Source organism: Sipha flava, unplaced genomic scaffold, assembly GCF_003268045.1.
Source record: "Sipha flava isolate LNK unplaced genomic scaffold, YSA_version1 237_pilon_pilon, whole genome shotgun sequence".
In the NCBI taxonomy this organism is placed as follows: Eukaryota; Metazoa; Arthropoda; class Insecta; order Hemiptera; family Aphididae; genus Sipha; species Sipha flava.
The window spans coordinates 859,873-882,711 of record NW_020272879.1 but is presented as its reverse complement, the minus strand read 5'-3'; the positions used below and the strand labels follow the sequence as shown (position 1 = coordinate 882,711).

The 22,839-nt window shown below is 26.9% G+C and overlaps 2 protein-coding genes across 9 annotated transcripts in view; one reads left to right on the top strand and one right to left on the bottom strand.

Moving 5' to 3' along the window:
• The first annotated feature begins 852 nt into the window (after window positions 1-852).
• On the top strand, window positions 853-10,120 carry LOC112683907 (anoctamin-1). Of its 2 annotated transcripts, XM_025555112.1 has the most exons (18): window positions 853-1,153; window positions 1,305-1,424; window positions 3,815-3,955; window positions 4,020-4,277; window positions 4,533-4,696; window positions 4,768-4,936; window positions 6,705-6,937; window positions 7,003-7,160; window positions 7,222-7,451; window positions 7,541-7,708; window positions 7,956-8,159; window positions 8,249-8,346; window positions 8,424-8,596; window positions 8,672-8,877; window positions 8,938-9,113; window positions 9,194-9,299; window positions 9,358-9,493; window positions 9,826-9,881. In XM_025555112.1, the coding sequence occupies exons 3-18, from the start codon at window positions 3,815-3,817 to the stop codon at window positions 9,879-9,881; spliced, it is 2,676 nt and encodes an 891-aa protein (XP_025410897.1). In that variant the 5' UTR covers window positions 853-1,153; window positions 1,305-1,424. The 2 variants fall into 2 exon arrangements, with proteins under 2 accessions (XP_025410897.1, XP_025410896.1); XM_025555111.1 differs by lacking the exon at window positions 1,305-1,424 and having other exon boundaries at window positions 854-1,153; window positions 9,826-10,120.
• A 2,095-nt stretch (window positions 10,121-12,215) lies between these two features.
• LOC112683929 (neuropeptides capa receptor) overlaps window positions 12,216-22,839 on the bottom strand; it is a 137,565-nt gene continuing 126,941 nt past the window's right edge. For 5 of the 7 annotated variants that reach the window (XM_025555153.1, XM_025555151.1, XM_025555152.1 and 2 more), the window contains one exon: window positions 20,446-21,149. In XM_025555153.1, the coding sequence (XP_025410938.1) occupies window positions 20,533-21,149 (617 nt within the window). In that variant the 3' untranslated portion in view covers window positions 20,446-20,532. Of the gene's footprint in view, window positions 12,518-19,731; window positions 19,980-20,445; window positions 21,150-22,839 lie in introns of those variants that run through there. The other 2 variants (XR_003148624.1, XM_025555154.1) reach the window with 2 other exon arrangements.

Here is a 22,839-nt window from a genome sequence, read left to right as displayed (position 1 = left end):
AACCTGAAAAATTCAGATTTTGGTATTTACAGAACAATGTTCAAGTACATTAATAATAAATGATAAGTTAATATGGAAATTATGTAAACCTAATATTATATCATTGACCAGGGGTCGCTAATTAATATTTTTGGAGAGCCACATTAGGTATTTTGAAAATAATCATAGGTCATCAAAATTCAAACTAAATATTTTTAACATATTAAAATGTAAAAAAAATGTTTGGTAAATGATATATATATATATGTATATATTAAGTCTCGTAATGACGTGTTATATTAAAAACATTAAAGAACAGCTACGCTTAGTGGTATATCTAACAAGCCGACAAGGCCCTGAGCGGTCTGTTAAAGAAAGAATATAATTTCATCTACTTGAGCAAAAACTATTAGTTTCAAATTCAACTGTTCTTTTTTTTTGTCCATAATCATATAAAAAAAAAAAAAACAGGAACATAAATTAAAATGTAACACAACTGGGAGTCATATCAACGCGGGTCGACGATAATTGACGAACTACCGTTGACGTATAATTGGTACGTTCCGTAGACGATGTTAACCCTTTCAAATTTTAAAATATGCTTGGCAACAAGTATAATATCCGTTTCCGCCGGTAAAAAGCCAATGTATGTTATTATCGATATTTACTTTTTTTTCTTGTCTGCGGACCAGATAAAATTTGTCCACAGACGGCCATTAAACGACCGCTGTCATGGATTGAACGCCAAGAACTTTACTTATCATCACGATTTGTAATAGATCTTAATTCATGCTTATCATGGTTTTCAGTATCAAATTACATGTATTTACTTCAACCTAAAAAGTAAAACATGATAACCTTATCACTATCAGTTGGAAAAAGTTCTAATTCCAATTCAAGTATTTGACAACAGTATTTCTGTTCATTCGGTGTTCGAATGTAACAAGAAATAAATATGTAAATAAATGTAACTATTATTTTTACTAGTCTTACGTTCATCATCAGATTTACATTGTTCTATGTTTCTAATATCTCTCTTACGGTCGCATTAACTTATTGAAATCTACTCCATACTTTGTGGATCATAACTCATAATTGAATCTCGGCTTTTTGTGACTCAAGTGTGACAAAGACGTTCTGCTAAACATCGGTAATCTCTTACACGTTTCTAATGGTATGTACCTAATTATTTGCATATCAACGATTTGATCTCTGCTTATTGTTTGATTTGAATCGATGGGTATTTAAAAACGGCCATTGCACATTTCCTTGTCCTTGGCTAAATTTTTGTGTGTGTGTATTGCTATATTATGCTTGTGTTATAGTCATTGTAGTTGTACACTGGAGGGGATCTGTACTGACCCTCAACTCATAATATGAGATAGACTGCTTTGAATACATAACATTCTATTCTAGTCAATGATTCATGTTTGGATGCTCAGCATGTAAGTACTCATTGAGGAAATTATATAATTGATATTGTTTTGTTTTTTCGTTCTTTTTTGCGGTATTTTTCAAAGGTTTGATCTATCAGTCATTCATATTTGCTCACACAACACATTCTATAGTTGATGAATGATGATCAATTTGGATTTCTTAAAACCTAAAATTATATCCCTTTCTTTATTTATTGTTTTTTACTAAATGATCTGTAAAAATAGTAATAATGAACTTTGGTTTTCTATATTATTTTCATTATTATTAACACTGAGGAGAATACTGCACTGAAGTTATACCATATGTTAAGCATCATATGAAAATTGTTTCTCGTTTTAATAGTACCTATGTTTTTAACTATTATTTATAATCATTTTGGTCGATTTTAAATTTTAGATTTTATGAGTTTCATTAATTATGATTTATCATTAATATTTAGGTCATTAAATCTTAATATTGTTTACTTGTTATATACATTCCTGTTTGAATAAGCCTTAGAAACATCTATGATTTTCAATTATAATTTTAAAACAATTATGAACAAGTTCAGTTTACTATATTATTTATACTTTTTTTCATATGAGCTTATACATTATTCTATATTTTTTTAAATATATTCAGATTTTATTAAACCATTCCCATTTAAAATACATTAGGTTTACATTAATGTATAAAATTACTACTTGTGAAATGAAATATTTTATACAATTTAAAAGTAGTTGCATTTTTCAAATATTGTTTTTACTCATTTAGACTTCAATGCTTAATTAAGAATATATTTAATCATAGAAATGTATATTGAAAATCATTAAAGTTCAGTGTATAATAAGTTATATTACAATTTCTTATTAATATTATTGCTTTTCCTCAATTTTAAAATTACAATAAAATTATTATTGTTCAGTTAGTCTAGAGTAATTATTCCATAATCCATATTCCATCTAATTTTCTATTCAATAAAGATAATACAACTACTTAACTTTTGAAACATTTGTTTAATCAAAATTAAAATATGTATAAATATAATAAATCTATGGAATAATTTAAATATTATATTTTTAGTGTTCCTATTCTTATATAACTAGTCAATGAATGATTTAAGATTAGATCTGTTTTAAAAATTATATTTTTATGCATGAATATACTTTTATATAATTTGCTTATTATGCAAATAGTAAATAGTAAATAATATTGTAGTGTATTTTTGTCAGTTAATACTTTGCTATGAATCACTAAGTTAATATATACTTATTTAAAGTATTTACTTTTATGTATACCATAAAATAATGTTTGTTTATTTAGCTATTTGTATAATATAACTAATAAAACTATTTAAATATTTATATAAATTACTAGTTAAAAAAAACACCTTGATCATAAAAATAAAACAATTTTGTAAGTTCTTGATTGTCCATAGTCTAGTTACATATGAAATTTGAGTTTTTTTCTAATCCATATTCATGCTTTTGATAACATGAAATTTATATTTATAGTTTATAAAATAAATTGTATAAAATGCATACATTTTCGGCTTGATTTTTTTAATTTCAATTATTGTATTTGTCATTAGTATTTATGTTTTATTGAATGATATGTATTATTAAAATTATTTAATCTATTCAGTAAAAAAATATTTTATATTTATTTAGAGCATATTATACATATTTTATTTGTAGATAGTGCTGTAGTAAATCAATCCTTGATTACATGCTAAATCATTAATTACTTTTATGCAAGTGATGTATAATATATGGATATTTTTCTTCTTTACTGGGTAATCAAATACTAACTTTGAACTTATTATATTAAGGTTTTAATTTATTATTGTAAATAATAAAAATCTAAATTTAATTTTTCTTTTTAATAAACATCATAATTTAAACTACCAACTATATTAACAAACCATATTTTCTACAATTATTTTTTTTTTGGTAATCAAATTCTGTTGATTTGAAGAAAAAAAAAATTTAATAATTTTTTATACAAACCTTATATAGAATCTAATCACAAAAAAAAATTAGTTTAGAACAGGCAGCTCAAGGAACAAGTCAAGCTTAGTTTACCAAATATGTTTTCTTAAATTTAATATAAAATCAATTTTTAGAAATCAAGATTTAGTTACTTTATATTTTTATTTTTATTTAAAAATAAAAATCAATACAAAATCTGTGTGTATTTATACTGAAATATTTTAAATTACTACTCTATTACATGCATTTGGAAATAAATTCTCTATTTAATCATTTAATCCATTAATAAATTGTTATATTGTATTACATTGCACAATTTTTATATAAAATATGAGTATACTAACAATTTTTAAATATAAAATAGTAAATATTTAGAAAATTTGCTTTATAATTTTAAATGTAAGTATAACTTTTTATTCTGGTCATAGATGAGTGATTCAGAAGACGAAACCGCCTCGATGGAGACCACGAGGATGTATAAAGATGACCTAGAGTTATCTCGAATGTCTTTATATCTTAGTTCCCAAGATCTGATTAATAATTCTCCAGGAGCTGTTCAACATATAAGGGTATTTATATTGAATACAAATATTATAATAGAACATTAACTATTTATTAAATTCCTATTGTCAGCCTGAAAGCATCACATTTGATTCGACTCCAGGAGATATATCTGTTGATTTCGTACTTGTTTCATCATCCAAAGCTAAAGCACCTGTAGATATTGATGGTTGGAATCGCAGATCTGCATTTGAAGAAAGAATAAAAGAACAAGGTTTACTTCTCGAGGAAGATGTTGTTGGTGGGTTGACATTTATCAAAGTGCATGCACCTGTACCAGTGTTACGTAGATATTGTGAAATATTGAAACTGCGAATGCCTATGAAAGAGGTAATGTGTTTAGAGTAGTAATTATAGGCATGTTAATTATATCTTCTTTCATAAAAACAAATTATGCTTTAAGAAGTGAAGAATTATGTAGCTTCATCTTTCGTCAAATAGTTAAAAAATTTAACACTAGAAGTATAATAAATGAGTGTATAGATAACAATTATTATAGTATTGTTTAATACATTTATTTGTTTCTAACATTGTTTATTGTTTATTAAGTTTGAATATTGTAATTATAACTGTATTACATTTTAGTATCCAATGACTGAACATATTCCTGAAAAAGGTTTTGATGTAATGGAGAAAATAAAAAAAATTATTGGTCGTATTATAAGACTGTTTATCACTATTGACCCTGGACCATTAACTCCAACCAAATACATTTTAACAGCTGAATATTCACGTGAAAAAAGTTATTTGTAAGATACCAAAAATAATTTACAAAAGTAATATGTTCTACAATATGAATATTTTATAATTTCTGTAATAGATTTAATGAAGATGATCCGGAATTCTTTTCGGCTGAGGTTCGAACATTAGTTATAGATTTTATTTTAAACAGAGTTAGCTGGGGAAAAGATCAAGCAGATGTCAATTGTGTTGGAATTCAATGTCTTTTAGATGCAGGTGTCTATAGAGCTGCTTATCCTTTACATGATGTAAGTATCCATAATTTTTATAATATTTTATTAACAATCAAAATCTGTTATTCTAATCATTTATACTATTAAATGATCATAATCTGACTGTTCATATTAGTCAATATTTAGAACATTAAATTGTATTTTTTTATAAGAAGAAAAAAAATTAAGATGTTATTAATTTATTTAAAACTCCAATTATCATTATTCTATTACCTATTCTAATTAATAACAATAAAACAATATTCTAAGATATTAATGACTATAAAGTACTGTAAAAAATTTTGTATTTCATTATTAATAAGCTGAGAAAAATGTTTTTAGTATTTACTACTCAGTGATCATTGATCACCAAGTTTAATTTAACAACTTATTGTGTCATCTTTCTCTAATATAAACCAAACTGTTAATGTGTAGTATAGAACTATCGGCGATAGATATTTAGTAGTATGGTACCCCTATAATATTTTAATGATAATTTGTAAACCTTGATTTTTAAGGTCAAACTAACTTTATTCAATCCTAAAATAAGTTCTTATATCCTTCCTATTTTTTTAAATGTTTGATTGTTTGATTTTACAAAATATTTACCAAAAAAATATATTTATTCATGTGTTATTATTTAAACTATATATTATATACGTTTTAATACTCTGTGTAACTTATTCTCAACTATTCATATGAAATACTAGAAATGTGTGTATATATATATATATATATATATATAATAAATAATATATATATATATATATATTATTTTATTATTAATTTTTTATTCTGTTTAATGTATAAATGTATCATTTCTGATTAATTATCATCTACCTTTTAATTTTTTATTAACTACATGGTTTCCTTTTTAAATTGTATTTGATATAACATAGCAAAGTAAATTCAAATTAAATTTTCTGTGCACCTTTAAACTAGATAATATATTTAATAAGAGTTTAATTTTAAGTTCATATAAATATCTTTAAATTAATATAAATAACAATTTATATCATTGATTTTTATTTTATCATCGAAAATAAATTATAATTAAAATAAAATATTCTTTGTATGCAATCTCTTAAATTTGTTATAACTGTTTTGATTTATGGATTTTGTAACATTATATATTGACCTTTAAATCTTCTATAGAGTAAATACAAATTGTATTCATATTTATGCTATGGCATGAAGTTTCAATACATTAAATATAATTATCTTAAAATTTGAAAGCAATAAATCATCAAATTCAAAAAAAATTATTTAAATAAATAATATAATATATAGCCATATGGCATGTAGTATGTATATTAAATATATTTTATCTAACACATTAACTTTAGTGTATTCTATAAATATGTTTCAAATAATTATATATGTTTGAACTAAAATTACTCAAGGCCTTCAAATAAAATTGTTTATCGTTTCTTCTTAAACTGACAAAAGTAATGTGTGAAATTAAAATTTTATCTTGTAAATAAGATTTCTATAAACTTTAAAATAAATTTATAACCGGAAAATTATATATGAGAACAAAATTATAATGTCTAATTACTAATAGTACCAATAACAAAATATTAATAAGGTAAAATATATATTTTTTTTTATCTTCTTACCAAAAAAAAAAATGTTTGAACTGTGACATTAGAGCTATAAGTTTTCATAAAAATACTTATTATTTACATTAGAATCAACCTTAGCCAACTGCTTAGTGGTGTATATTTTCTATTAATCGATGATGTATTTTAAGTTGAACATTTCATATAATAATTAGTAAACTAGAGCTAAAAATAACTTTTAGGGGACACATACTACAGAGAATTCACTTCGCCATCAGCTTTATGTTGAATGGGCTATGATGAGTAAATGGATTCGAAGACAACCTATTGATCAAATTAAAGAATACTTGGGTGTGAAGTATGCATTTTATTTCACATGGCTAGGGTTCTACACACACATGTTGATTCCAGCCGCTATTTTGGGTTTGATTGTATTTTTTTATGGGATCTTCACATTTCCTAATAATAGATTTAGGTAATTGGATTTAATTTGACATAAAAGTATTTATTAAATTAATTATTTAATTTTTTTTTTTTTAGTTCTGATATTTGTAATGCAACTGATGTAATAATGTGTCCATTGTGTGATCGGACATGTGATTACTGGGAACTATCAAACACTTGTTTTTATGCAAGATTAACATATTTATTTGACAACGATTTAACTGTGATATTTGCTTTTTTAATGTCTATATGGGGTTGGTTACTAAGTTTTCTAACTTTATGAATATTTGATTATTACAGAATTAAATTTTCTAGCTACTTTATTTCTTGAGCTGTGGAAGCGATATTCAGCTACTATTACACATCGTTGGGGATTGACAGGATTCACTTTAGAAGCTGAACACCCAAGACCTCAATATTTGGCTCGTTTATATGGAACTAATCATACAAAAGTGAATCTAGTTACTGGAAATATTGAACCAACAGTGCCATTATGGAAAAAAATTCCTGCAACATTATTCAGCATTTCCATTCTGTTACTATTAGTAAGATTTAATTCTAAGATATATATATATATATATATATAATATTTAAAGTGTAAATGTTTTTATAAAAATGTAATTATTGTTTTTAGATTATGATTGCCATTGCTGCTGTATTTGGTGTTGTGCTTTATCGCATGTCAGTTTTAGCATCGCTTAGTCTTACAAATCAATCTGATTGGATGAGTACTTATAGCAATATATTTATACCAACTACTGCTGCAATTATTAATTTAGTTTGCATTCAACTATTAAATTTTGTAAGTGTATTGATTTTTTAATTTGTATAATAAATTATTTATCAAATATCTAGTAAAGCATAATAAAAAAAAAAAAATAAATATGTTAATTTAATGTTAAAAAAATTTACAAAATTTTCATTATTATTACTTAATAATAAATAAGTAATTTTTATTATTGAATATGATTATAGTTTATATATTTTTTTAAAGACATTATTTTTTATAACCTTCATTGATAAGCTTTTTTCATGTATGTATTACCTAGGTGTATGACAAAGTTGCTATTTATTTGACTGAAATGGAATTACTCCGTACACAAACAGAATTTGATGAATCTTTAACAATAAAAATTTATCTCTTTCAATTTGTCAATTATTATACATCAATAATTTACATAGCTTTTTTGAAAGGTAAAAATGTTGGTTACCCTGCTAAATATTTACGTATTTTTGGTCTTCGACAAGAAGAAGTAAGTTATACATTATTTTATAGACTAATATCTAAAGTTTAAGATTAAAATTAATATTATAAAATTATTAATGAATATTGTAATTTTAGTGTAGTCCAGGTGGATGTCTAATGGAACTTAGTATCCAATTGTTCATTATAATGGTTGGACAACAAGCATTGAACACTGTTGTTGAAATGATAATTCCGTAAGAAATTTATTATAAATGTAACCTTTAAAATTTAGCAAAATCAATTCATTTCAAACAAATAACTTATTTTTTAGCGTGGGTTTAAATTGGTTCAATTCATTATCTGAAAACACTGGCCGCTTAGATAATCAGAAATCATCATCTGAAGAGAAAGATTTAGCAGCAGCTGTAAAGAAACCTTGGATTGAAGATTATAAACTTTTAGATTGGGGCCCGAGAGGATTATTCCCAGAATATTTGGAAATGGGTAAATTATTTTGATACATTTAACTAAAATAACTCCTGATTTGAGTGTTTTTTTTTATTTTATTTTTTATTCTAGTAATGCAATATGGTTTTGTCACTCTTTTTGTAACTGCATTTCCACTGGGTCCATTTTTTGCTCTATTAAATAATGTATTTGAAATGAGATTGGATGCTAAAAAATTTTTAAGATATTTCCGACGACCAATTCCTCATAGAGTCCCTAATATTGGAGTATGGTATCGGGTACTGGATATTTTAGGAAAATTAGCAGTTATTACTAATGTAAGTATACTACTATTTTAATTTAATTGTTTTTGACTAAAAGCTAAATAATATTTATAGGCATTCATAATAGCATTTTCTTCTAATTACATACCTCGAATGGTGTACATAAGTTTGGTAAGTGAAGATCATACAGACAAGGGTTTCTTAAATAACACTTTGGCTTATTTTGATACTAATGATTTTGAAGAGGGTATTGCTCCACATAATTCATCATTTAATGTTACTTATTGCCGGTAAATATTTATTATTTTTTCTAATTCAAGTGTGCATTAATTTTAATACTAACATGGAACAAACTTTATTATTTGTATAGTTATAAAGACTACAGAAATCCACCATGGTCACCACAGAAGTATGAAAGACCTACAATGTATTATGAAATACTTGTTGCACGTCTTACTTTCATAGTCATATTTCAAGTTAGTAATATTCATTTTGGTTTCGTTATGACTCTATATCATATTTTTCCTTTTCCAGAATATTGTTTCATTGGTAAAAGTTGCTGTTCAATGGTTGATACCAGATGTACCAAATGTGCTGAGTGACAGAATTAAACGAGAGTCATACCTTACTACACAGATGATCATTAAGAATGAAGCAAAAAAAGCAGCAGGCATAAAAGAAAAAATATCATAACGACGAAGGGACACAAAGCACATATCAAATACATTTGTTTATTTTATACATTATTTATTAATATAGTTTGATTTTTTTTTTTTGTTAATTTATACTAAAGTGTTTGTTACTTATATTTATTTTTATTATATTATTATTTATTATTATTATTATTATTATGATTATTATTTTTTTAAACAATATAACATTTAAACTCTGTTATGTTGGATTTTTTTTTTTTTTTGTATACGATTGTGTTTGTGTGTTCCTTCAAAATAAAAGATTCTTCAGAACTCAGGTAATTTAATCAAATTTTTATTTATCTTTCAGAAGTTGAACATTTGGATGGTATGTTGCATGGGGTCAATTCTCCACAGAGCTTATGAGATCAATTTCAAGAGCTTGTGATAATTTTATTTTTCCAAGACTTATATAATTGTGGTCATATGTTTTATTTTGTATAATTGCACTGGTGCTTTTTAGCATTTAACTGCATTTTGTTATATTTACAACTAAGTCATTATTGTGTTCATTGCTAACTGGTTTTAATAAATGCCTTTGCTCTTGCATTATTTGGTAATCATTAAAATCATTAATATATCATGCACAAAACGCTTGTATTATATACTAATTTTTTTTTAAGTAATATTTAATATATAATGTGTACAAATTTAAGATTAAAATGGTCAAAGATCTTTGTTATAAATATATATTTGTTTTTATATTCATTTTTTTATATGGAATTTTCAGGGATTTTTGTTTTGTTATAATTATTACCATTCTTGTTGTTAACAACTACTACTTAACTTCAATATGTTAGTCTTAGACTAATATACATTATTAGAATAATTTATAATATGTAATTGTTTTTAGTCAATAACCATAACGAATTAATGTTGCCTTCCATATTTTCTCATAGTTGTTATATAATAATTAATTTGTTTATTTTGGTATAGTTTATTATGTTTTTCTGTAATGTTTTGTGTCTGCTAATTTCTCTTTGAAACTATTTCAAACACTAGTTAAAATTTTACACTATTATTCTCAGATGTTTATTTAATTTTATTTGTGCAATAATTTTTTTTAATTAAATCCTGATATTTTACTTATAGTAACTGATATACCAATGTGATTTATTATTATTAAAATGTATTATAAACGTTAAACTTGAATGTGACAATAAATAATGTTTTCAACTCACTGGTACAATTATATATTACTAAATACAGAACATCTCCAATCATAAAATTCTCAAATTATTGGCTAACTTATACTCTGTGAACATACAATTTTCCTTGAGTTAATTTTCATTAAATAACAGAAAGTGGTCCTTTGTAAGTACCAAATTAACTGAAAGTTTAAGGAATTCTTCGAATTTCAAGATTTTTAAGACTTTAAAAGCTTTAAATTTTATCTTAAAAATTTATAAAATCTAGAAAAAATAAGAAACATATGAATGGTACGAGCTCACTTATTAAGTGTACTTATTATTTAATGTTGAAATTCGATTAAACTTTTCAGTATCTAAGTGGATTTTAGAAAAATTAAGAAAATAAGATACAGAAAAAATAATTTTTCTAATATTTAATTTATAACGGTTTTTCTATTTTTAGTATTTTTTTGGATTTTTTCACACAATTAGCTCATAATTATTATTGATTTTTCATTACTTTCATACATGGGTATATTTTAGGGCGGTGAAGGGGTGATCACTCTCCCCTGAATAAGTATTTAAGGAATTGATTATATGTGAGATACACATTTCAAATTTTTGTGTATCATTTTATAACGAAATCAAATTACGCCTGGCTGTGAATACTAAATTGGGCTTTTATAATTTTTGCAATTATTTTAAAAAGCTGTTTTTTCAATTTAAAACGCAGTTTAGAATTTAAAATTTGCATTCAAACATAATTTATTATCTCTTATCATATCTAAATCACAGTGGCAGTTTTAAGGGGGAGCTCGTCTTCCTTGGATTTTTTTTATGTCAACTGTTATGTTTTATATCTACGTCGTATTATTTTCTTAATATAACTCGTATATTCAAACTTTTTTTTTTAATATTTTTTTTGTTTTTTTTTCTCCGTTTTCTCAATTGATGAATTGTTATACATTTTTGGCTCCATTTATATATATATATATATATAATTTATTTATGTTTATGATATATAGTCAACTGTAGCTGTAATATTAACATAGTGAAATTTTGCATAAAAATTTAGTTTTATTTTTTCTGTTACAAAACATAATTTATTTTTTAACAAATATCTTAGAATAAATTACAGTTAATTTGAATAACATTAGTTAAAATTCGGGTCTCTTACTCTGAGACTTCAATTGTACGTCCGATGAATAACATTTCGGTGTTGATATATGTGTAGATGTTATGCCTTTTTAAGTATAAATTATTTGAAATAACGGTTTATATAATAGTTTGTAAATTATTGTAATAGGCAGTGCTCGAAATGGCAAAATTAAAGAAGGTAGACTCTATTTACTTAAAAAAAAATAACGTCCCCAAAACTGGCTGAGCGTTATGATTATAGCGTAATAATAGTAGGGGGACGCTAAAATTTCTGAAAATTAGTTGGGGTACTCCGTCCTCCTTCAAGTCGAACACTGGTAATAGGTAAATATTAAATGCCGTACCCGTCACGCCTTGCTGTGTCGTTTATTAAATTTAAATAAATACTGTCTGTACAACTATATTCAATTTATTTTGAATTATTATGTATTTTTATCGTATTGTACTTAGAGGAGAAGATAGTCACTCTTGGTAATTATTTTCAGTAAAATAAACTTGTTCACCGTCTTCTGGGTGCACACTCAGGTATATGAGAGTGAGGTTCCTTTTCGTTTTTTTGGTTTTTGTAACAAGAACGAAACAACAATTGCTCGTCCGGGCATTATCAGGTGTACTGAAACTTACCTTTTTTTTCGCGACAAAAGGTAGCCTATGTCCTTCTTCAAGGTCTATTATATCTCTGTACCAAATTTCATCAAAATCGGTTAATTAGTTCTGAAAAGCATAAGATATACAGATGAAAATTAATATATTTAGAGAGAGAGATTATTATCTAAAATGTACTCATACAAGGTATTATTTTTAAAATCAGTTTGTACATTTAAAATTTTATTAAAATTAAGATTTTCGTTGTATATACTATAACTTACTTATTACATATAATTTAAATTTTTATAAATTTATTCTCATTTTTATTACGTTATTATTTTCAAAGTCGATTTTTGTTTGTTAAATTATTATTTTTATTTAATTTGCTTTTTCTTTTTTAAAAAAAAAAAAAAAAAACTAGTTCGTTTAATGAATGTTTATATTGCCAACGATTCCCGCGATTATCAATGTAAGTAAACCAATCAAATAATATATTTGAGTATATGATAGATAGCAGGTAGTCCATGATCCGATAAATTCACGGATTCACGTGATTATACTAATTCATTTAGTCACGGAATATAATAATTCACAGATTCAAGAGAATAAAATTATAAATGCACGTGAAATTTTAAGCAACGGGTCATATAAATTAAACTTTAATTTCACGTGAAAACGGTAAAACGTGTATATGTGAAATAAGGAGCTTTAGTCTGTATAGATATAAAAATGTAAATTATGGTTATTTTTGAAAAAATGTTTAGCGAAATATGAATTGGGTCTTTTTAAATTTAATTTTAGAAATGTGTTTTTTATATTTCTTTTTAAAATTTCTGTTTGTTTTACCTATATAAAATGTATTACAAAGTATTGACTTAAATGTAATTGTAATATATTTGATTGAAATTTAGAATATAATAAAACAGAATTTAGAGGTTTTTTGGGTGTGAAGAGCAATGGTTCCTGCAAATTTGTTTGCGGTACAAACTGTCTGTAACTTTAAAAACTTGTCTCGATTCACGCCACTGTTGAGATTTATGCATGCGAAGTAAAACTTGTTTTACATTCCATTGTTTTCTGATAATCACCTACAATTACAGAACGATTGATTGTTGGAAACTATTCTTCGCTCTAACAAATTATATGTGAGTACGAAAAATTAATGTTGTGCCTTGTACGCAGTGGTCATTGACATTTATACTGATTCAATATTACTAATTTATATAGACAGCTATCAGAAAGCGAGTAGTTCTGTAGATATAAAATACATTTTATGTTATATTGTAGGTATAGCTAACACGTTTTAAGTTTTATTTAATAATTTAACTAAATTCTGTACAAATAACATTTTACGCGACAAGATCAGACATAACTATAAAAAAAAGTAAATAATTCATAATAATCAAAATCAAATGATGATGTATATTTCAGTCAAAATAGTCTGCTTTTACACTAAGATAATACTATAGTGCCGTGTTAAATTTATTTATGAAGATAAAAATTATTTATTACATTTCTGCAAAAAGATACAATTTTCCGTTTATCTAAAAATGCATTTGACTATAATTTATTTTGGTAGATTTTGTTTTATTTTTACTTAAAAAATGTTAAAATGTATAAAATTAACAAAAAAAAAAAAAATAAAATGCAAAATAATGTGTGCAAATTAAAAGTAATATATTTGATGATGTACAAAAATAAACACTCGGTAGAAGTCTTGAGTTCTTCGAATCATAAGAGGCATATATTTTAGATTGAGGAGAAGTACATACAGGGCCGGATTGTCCCGGAGAGTTACAGAGCAAAACTCGGTGGACCGCGACAATTTTTGACCTTTTAAGTTGTGAAAGGCCGCTAACAGAAAATATTAATAGTTTAAAGTTGAAGATTAGTGCACTTATTGAAATATACGATTAAAAGAATTTGGACAAGGACCGCCAGTTAGTAAGTGGGCCGGTAACATACAGAAAACTCGGTGGGCCGAATTTGTTCAATTCGGCCTTGAGTACACATCACAAATTTAGTACTGGAAGTGTGATTGAATTTTTATTTTTTATGAATTGTGCTTTTTTTTTCTTTTTCTTGTAACAACCGATAAATTGGAATTCACAAAAAATAACATTTTATATTATAGACCATTTTAGAATAAATCATACTTTTGTAATAACTCAAAAATACAAAAAGTAAAAGTAAAAATAATGGGAGGGAATGATATATAAATGGTGGATTTTTATGATGTATTAAGAGTTGTTACCTTCCTCTTTGTTTAAGGGAGGGCTCTCAGGGTTGTAAAGGTTCGAGAGTCGACTAGCGCAATTGTACAGTCTGCCAAGTCAAATAAAGCAGCACTTACTTGCTTTACCATAGACCTTCAGATATCGATGCGAGGTTGAAAAAAGGACAAATGCAGAATTTAATTGCACTGGAATTGGATACTCTTCAACACTCGTACGAACACAAGTCGAACGGATGAAAATCACAAGTCAGATAAATAACACGTATAAACTCTCTCATTAATCTTATGATCAGTGTGCATGCACAGACGACCAAAAAGAGAGTCTTTACTTCGTTGATCTTACGATCGATGTACATGCACTGACGACCTAAGATCAAGAGCCCTGGGAAGAGTTGTATGTCTCTTTTATATAGGGACGTATAGTGGCATGGGCCTTGGTCGGTCCTTTGAAGATTAGTCTTTATTGTTCGATTTGTGTTGTCCGCGCGGGTATCGAAGAAACCGTTATTTATTTAAAATGGTTTAAAATCACGTACATACGAATAGTATACATTATTATGAAATATTTGTGCAGTCTTTTACAATAGAATGATGCACATTATTACACTTTTTATTTAATAAATCATAATTATTTACAATATATGTTATTTATAATAGTAAAATGTTTTGGTAAATGTAATTTTTTCATTACTAATCGAATTATTAAATTTCAAACTAGCGAACAGTATATTGTATATAATAAATTATATACTATGCCCACTGACCATACAAGAAAATACAGTTGTTTGATTATTGAAATTATGTAACTTAAGTAATCATATAGCTTTTAAACATTATTAAAATTCTTACAGTAGCAGTTTTAAATTTATAACAAGTTCAATTTTTGATTAAATTACTGTTAAATTATTTCAATATAACAACAAACCTTTACAGAAATATATATTTTTACGAAAAGTATAGATCAATATTACTATACACACAAAGACCAATATGATTTGATATCAGATGATTACAGACAAAATATTTTGTTAAAGTAATCATTGAATAATGCAAAAATGTTATAGGTAACAATAAGGCTGGTACCGAATTGGTTCCCGAGTTCCAAACCCACATGCCGAATCGGTTCCCGTCTGAAAAAGGTATTTTATTATGTATAGCCGAAATGGTCCCGTTTGAAAAAGGTATTTTATTAGGTATAGCCGAATTGGTTCTCGTTTAGTTACGCACATTTTCCCTCTTAATTTTACTAGCTTAGGACTGACTGTCAACTTTAAAGTAGGCTTAGTTAATAATGTGCCTTGATGTGTGTTAAAAAAAAATGATAAAATATATACAATTTTAAATCGTTGATTTGGAAGTCAACTAGTCATCACTAAGGTGTACGAAATACTAATAATAAAATATAATAAATACAATTTAAAACCACTGATTTGCAAATTTGAAGCTAACTTTCTTTAAATATTCAATTCTCGAAATTTTCTCATTAATGTACACAGTTATATAATTTTCCAAGTATTTGTTATTTCTTTCCTGTTTGCTAGAAATTTGTTAGTCTCTAGTAATCTGTAGTCTATTATATTTCTATACTCTATCTTATCGATATAATAATTGTGTCTATATGTCATACATATAGCTTTTAAAATTTTGTTTTTACTCTCTATGCACTGCCCGCTGGATTTTAATTTTTAATAGTGCAGGTAAATTGTGTTAAAAAATAAAATTGTTACTATTTTACCTGTACACAAACGGGAACCAATTCGGCTACTCCCAACAATAAAAAGGCATTGATGGTAACTGAGAACATTTTTATGAGGCAAAAATAATTAAAAATAATTTATGAATATACTAATTTATATATATATATATATAAAAAAAATGTTTTTAAATACATATGTAAATATTATGTATCAAATTGTGATTACATTATTATAATTTTTCTGGTTTTTCATTGATTCTTATCGCATTGTAAATAATTTAATAATATAATATTGATATTTTGATTAAACTGAAATTTTGAAGTTTAAGATTTATATCTAACTGGGTATTTTAAAATAGGTTAAAGTCAATTTTTTTTAATCCAGTTAATCACATTTAATAATTTTATATAATTATTTGTATATATATATATATATAATGATTTTTATTATTTAGCAGTTGAGAAATAAAAAATATATTTACTATTTGACGTATATCCGAGAATAATTTAAAAATCGAAATTATATTATGAAAATGATAACATATTGAATCTTCATGACAATTTGAATCAAAATGTTTAACGGTCTCGTGAATTATACAGATACATTATACATTAAAAACGAGACACAATTTCTTGCGTGACTGAAGAAATTTAAAATATGATTCTGTTGCATAAATATATTATATAGCTTCGGGAAACATCGATATATGAAAATATGAATTCTAGTATATTTATATTATTTATTTATTATATTATTATTTAAAATAAAATTGAAAATTATTTGTACAAGCAAGTTTTTTGAAATATATCTACATTAAAAATATTGTAATTTATAATATTTTGTTTCCATCTTTACATATAGTTGTCAATAAATAATTTCTTGGTTGATTAATTACTTGAAATATTTTGCTACGACTTAACCCGAGAGCGGTTTTTTGTTTGATAAAAGTAAAATCAGAAATAATTATATTATTATTGATGATAACTTTTTATTTTTAATTTATTCTCGAGGTAGAGTAAGTTTGGTTGCATTCGTATATTATAGTATGGATTTATACTTTATACCATTGCGTGTATAATAAACACACGATTTCAAATTATAATCAGCTTAGTAAATTTACAATAACTTACAAATATACAAAATATATAGTTGATGTTGTACATTGATATGTTAAAGCGAGAACGTGGAATTATTTATAATCGTCGTGTTGAAAACGTTTGTATCGAGTTATTATGAACAGTGATTTAATCAGCGACTTATTGAAACAGTTTCAATGTCATTAAAATCATTTATGCAATTCTTTGTATAATAATATAATGTAAATTTTTTTTTGTTTTCAATTTTAATCGAACACGTATACCACATTTTATATTTTTACATACGAGTACTACACATGGTTCTTAGTGTATTTACATGTAAATACAGTGTTAGAAACCACATATACTATACCATCTGCGGAGTATTTACTTTTTATTGGCCACGAGATAATGGAATTCTTATTATGTTCGAATCGAAAACGTCAATACACAAATCGTAGAATATGGCTCATTCGAAATGTATAAATAGATTTCGGCTTAAGGAAATATTTTTATGTATAAGGCGTGTGCCAAAATATGAAATTCATTTTTGATCAAATCGAACATTAAAATTATGCCAAACAACGAAAATAATACCACGACGATGAGATTAGCGTATACAATACGAATTTTCGGTATGTTTATCGTTTGAAGTATACATTTTTTTTTGTGAATATTTAATCTGTAGGTACTAACATTGTGGTTTACAAAATAATTACAATCACAAAATAAAATAATATTTTTACTGTTTTATTTTTTACTACAGGCACATTACTTTAAAAACTGAAACAATTAAAATTAAACATCTAAAAAGAAACACTTATAATTTTAGATAGTAAATATACTTTACAATTAAAAAATAATAATTATAGTTCATTTACATAATCTTCATTCTTCATAAGGATGGAAGATAAAAATTTAGTTTTGGCCTGAGCAGTTTTATGAAAACTGCAAACCAATGCTACTAATATTATACTTTTATAATACAAGTATAATACCACTATTTGGGACAAGAAATGTAAAGCTTTTTAATTGATAATTGATAATTGATAATTTATTCTTACATTTTTTTTTTTTTTGATACGGTAATACGAGTATAATATGAATGATTATCACGTGATACATATTTGTAAACATTCATATATATCGACATATATTCACATATTTCGACTGCGTAGGTTTAAATTTGTTTTAATTTACACATTTTGAAAGTAATATTATATAATGAATAAAGTATGTGTGCACGGACGGACATTATTTGAAGATTTTCTTTGGACTCGGGTTGGGAAAGACTTGTAATTTGCGTGTACTCTTCAGTATTTATTGGATACCATTTTAAGTGTAAATGTATAAACATCGGTTTATTGTCGGTAAAGTATACCTATTATACTGCGATATAGTGTTATGCGTCAATAATTCTTGTACCTAGATATCACGAATTTCCAAAACGATTTGTAAAGAATAACAACGGTATTATTTTGGAAAAAACACGAATCACTTGAATGGAATGCACGTAACTCTGTGACATTTGCAGCTTAATATAGAATAATATGAATAATTGAACTCCCTACGATATTTCACGCACTGTCTTCAGAAGTGTAAGGAAATACTTGTACATTATTTAGGTATTATTTTCGAACGTTATTACGATACTATAATGTACATATGTATCATATGTATCATATATCGTACATGCATTCCTATTGCAGTTTACTTATAGTCGAAAAAAGGCATTACATAATATTAAGATAGAAAAATTAAGATGATGGCTGGTGACAATATACAACGTAGACCGTGGGTTGAAGATTTACCCACGGAAAAATCTCATACCCATATCATAATACAGGGAATATTTCTAAAAGTATAATTATTATTTAAAATGGTTTACCCACGAATTACTGCAGTTAGTGGCTTATATTTATCAATATTAGTATATAAGAGCTTTGGCCTCTGGAAAAACTATTCATCACATATCTTTACTATCAGTGGCGGTTTTTTGATTTTTTTCTGGGGAGGGGTCCTTTAACATTATCTTTTATTATATACAAATAAAGTTTAACCCATTAATGGGTTAACTGTGGTAACTGGTAGGAAAAAAAATAATGTACTTAATTATACTTATTAATTTTCGGTGAATGATGACCGAAAGTTTTAAAATCGCTGACTGGCCTGGGTGAAAATAATTAATATTAAAAAACATTAAAAATTACATTCGCAATACAAAATAATTTACATTGATTAAAATTAAAATCAACTACTTATTATTATGAGTCAAATAATATGGATAAAAATTTTGTAAATTAAAAAGAAAAACAATTTAAAATTGCTATTATAAATTTTACTAACCTGAATTTTAAATACTTTTCAAGTTTGATTCAAATTGAACGGTAATCTTAGTCCATAGATTAAAAGAATAATTGTAAATAAACTCGTAAATAGTAATTGGTAACTTATACAAGATTACAAGCTTACAATTTATTCGTTCAACGGGCGCGTCATGGTCGGTTGAAAAGTGAAAAGTGATTGTAAGTGTATCGCTGCGTTAATCCGCTAATGTGCATTCTTCGTACGGCCGAACGCTATCACAAATAATAGATATCGTAAACGTCACAATTTCAGAGAAATATAAATACCTAAATAGCTGTAGCAAACATTCATATATACGGAATAATAATGATGAAATCACCGGTGTACACCCGCATATAAATAGCTAGTCAAAACCCGAACGCCATGAACGAAAAATGTATCACAGCCTAAATTTGTGTTCTGGGGGTCCAGACCCCCTGGACCCCCTCCCTCGTAAAACCGCCACTGTTTACTATTATCTTGATATATATTCTATTATATTCGTATTTGCGATTGGTCGCGTACGATCAATATTGTGGAACAAAATAGCGTTCGTATATTCGATGTTTTTATACATAGATTAGCAGTATTGATAATAGAATAAACTATATTCCATAATCAATGAAATATTGGAAGTATTAGAAACGGAAAAAAAAAATTGCACTCATCCATCTCCAGTTTACATAATAATAATAATAATAATAGGAAGTAATAATAATAATAATAATAATAATAATAATAATAATGATAATGGCTAATAATGATTTATCGTTTCGTTTTACCGCGTTAAATACAAGTTTCGATTTCATTACAGTGTGGGCTCGGCGCGGTTTGAGCCTCGTAGCTATTCGAGTTCTTGGACGCGGCCTGTTTCGAACCCACGGTAACTCTGAGCAGCGTTTTGTAGCACTGCGCGTTCCCGTTGGCCGGCGAGATCATCACCAGCACGTCGGCCGCGGACGACGAACGTTCGTCGTCTTGGGTCGCGGCGTTGGCGCTGGCGGTGGCGGTGATGGTGGGCACGGGGCCGGCGGTCGAGTAATCCTCCTGCTGCAGGTGTCGCGTGGACCTGTGCACCGACTTTCGGAACTCCGTGGTGCTGGTCATCGTGTTCAGCGGCACGGTCGTGTCCCGGAAGCTGGACTGCAGGTCCCGCGACATCCGGTTCCTGCGCTGTCCCGAGTACCCGCACAGCGTCTCCCGGAACGCCCGCCGGTACTTCATCGACATCAGGTTGTACAGGATCGGGTTGACCGTAGACGAGAAGTAGTAGAAGCAGCCCGCGATCGTGTACAGTAGCTCGTTCACCTGCGGGTAGTACGGAGCGTCCTTGGCGTACAGGTAGAGCAGCCGCTGCGCGTGGAACGGGGCCCAGCACAGGAAGAACGCTATGACGACGGCCGCTGGAAATCATAACGGTATCCGTGTAATGTATATGGCGAATATGTTCCCGCAACAGGCGCGATCACGGATTGCTTTTATACTATGCATTCGTGACGGTGCAACTGAATTGGCTCAAGGAACTAGGTGCCCATATCGGTGGTTTTACCTTTTGATTGGCTCCCGGAAATTCACTATTGAATCGGTTCTTATGTGAATTTTTTTACATACTCATTGGTTACCAAAATATCGGTACATTGTTTGAGGATGCTTAATAGTGTACAATAACGTTTAGCAACATTTTACACGGTCGTATAGTCAAAAGAGAAAAATCTTCTTATAAAAATCAGTCTTGCACTCGCCATCTACCAGTGCACTGACAATAAAACTCAAAAGTCATTATGAAATATGATACAAAAATCGATATAACAGCATTTGTGTATCATGTATATATATATATCTCACAATGTCGGTGTGTTTGATATTAAGAATTACGTATCGTGGAAAACGTGTTAGATGCTACTTTACTGGATTAAGATAGTACCAAAATACGATATTTATTTTCATTAGTCACAAAATGTTGACTCGAAAAGTTAAACTTAAACTTTCGCCGTTTGTTTATGTAATAATTTTGAAAACCCTTAGTTAAAAATGTTAAATTCCTGTAATTAGGAGCTAAATCAACTACATGGTTTTTGGGACTCAATTCGACGGTTGTATACGAATCACTTGATTCTGGGAGCCAATTCATATGCGCCCATACGTGACTTCCGACACGGAAAACATACTTTGAAATTGTTATTATACTATGCATATTCCTTACACGAGTAGTTAAGTAGTTATAAGTTATATACTATATATGTGTTATAACTTATAACCAATACAAATTTCTTAAATTTCTTTCTCGCACTTAAGGCTGACAACTTGAAATGAGCATAGTTGATGATATGGTGGGGTCATTAAAATATGTTTATATGTATTTGTGTTTCATAAGATAAAATAAAAAATATATATCTCGTATCTAGTCTAATTTTTAATCGAATATAGAATATTAAATTTTAATATTGAGTACATGCATTAAATAATAATAAAACGGTTTTATCGGTTTGTTCAATTCAGAAAGTAATGTATTTCATTTTATCATCACGTAGGAAATTGCATATTTGTAATCTTATTCGCATAAAAATTTATGTACCTACCGATATATTTTTGATTGTCGAAATTTACGTACCAGTTATTTAAAAGTTAATTCGTTTCGGAATCAAACCTCTATAATCCATCAGTATTGTTATAATTATTAGGGTGAGTATTAACGGCATAGCAATTATATAATACCATGTTATATTTATATTTTTCTCTATTTTTTCAAATATTTCTATTGTGTAAACATTTTTATTATCAGTAAGTCGTATTTTACAATCGTTATAATTTTTGGAATTTATTATACATATAACAGTTGCTCTTACATTACTATTTTAATGCCTGCTTAACAACTTTCTGGAATCCAGGTCTGCATGTGTCATTGAGAGTAATAATACACCCACCATTTATATCATTCCACAACTTCAGTCCCAAAAGTGTACTGTTTACTTATAAGTGTTGTCACCTTTCTAATTATTTTCCCATGTTTCTTTTATCCACAACGACGTTTATTTTTTTCAAGAATTTATCCTATTCAATTTTATTTTCCATTTCGTTCCTTCAAATCCATCT

Coding starts and splice junctions, on each gene's coding strand:
- LOC112683907 (XM_025555111.1), top strand. Junction 4,697..4,767: donor TCACGTGAAAAAAGTTATTT/GTAAGATACCAA, acceptor TTTCTGTAATAG/ATTTAATGAAGATGATCCGG. Junction 9,114..9,193: donor TTTAATGTTACTTATTGCCG/GTAAATATTTAT, acceptor TTATTTGTATAG/TTATAAAGACTACAGAAATC.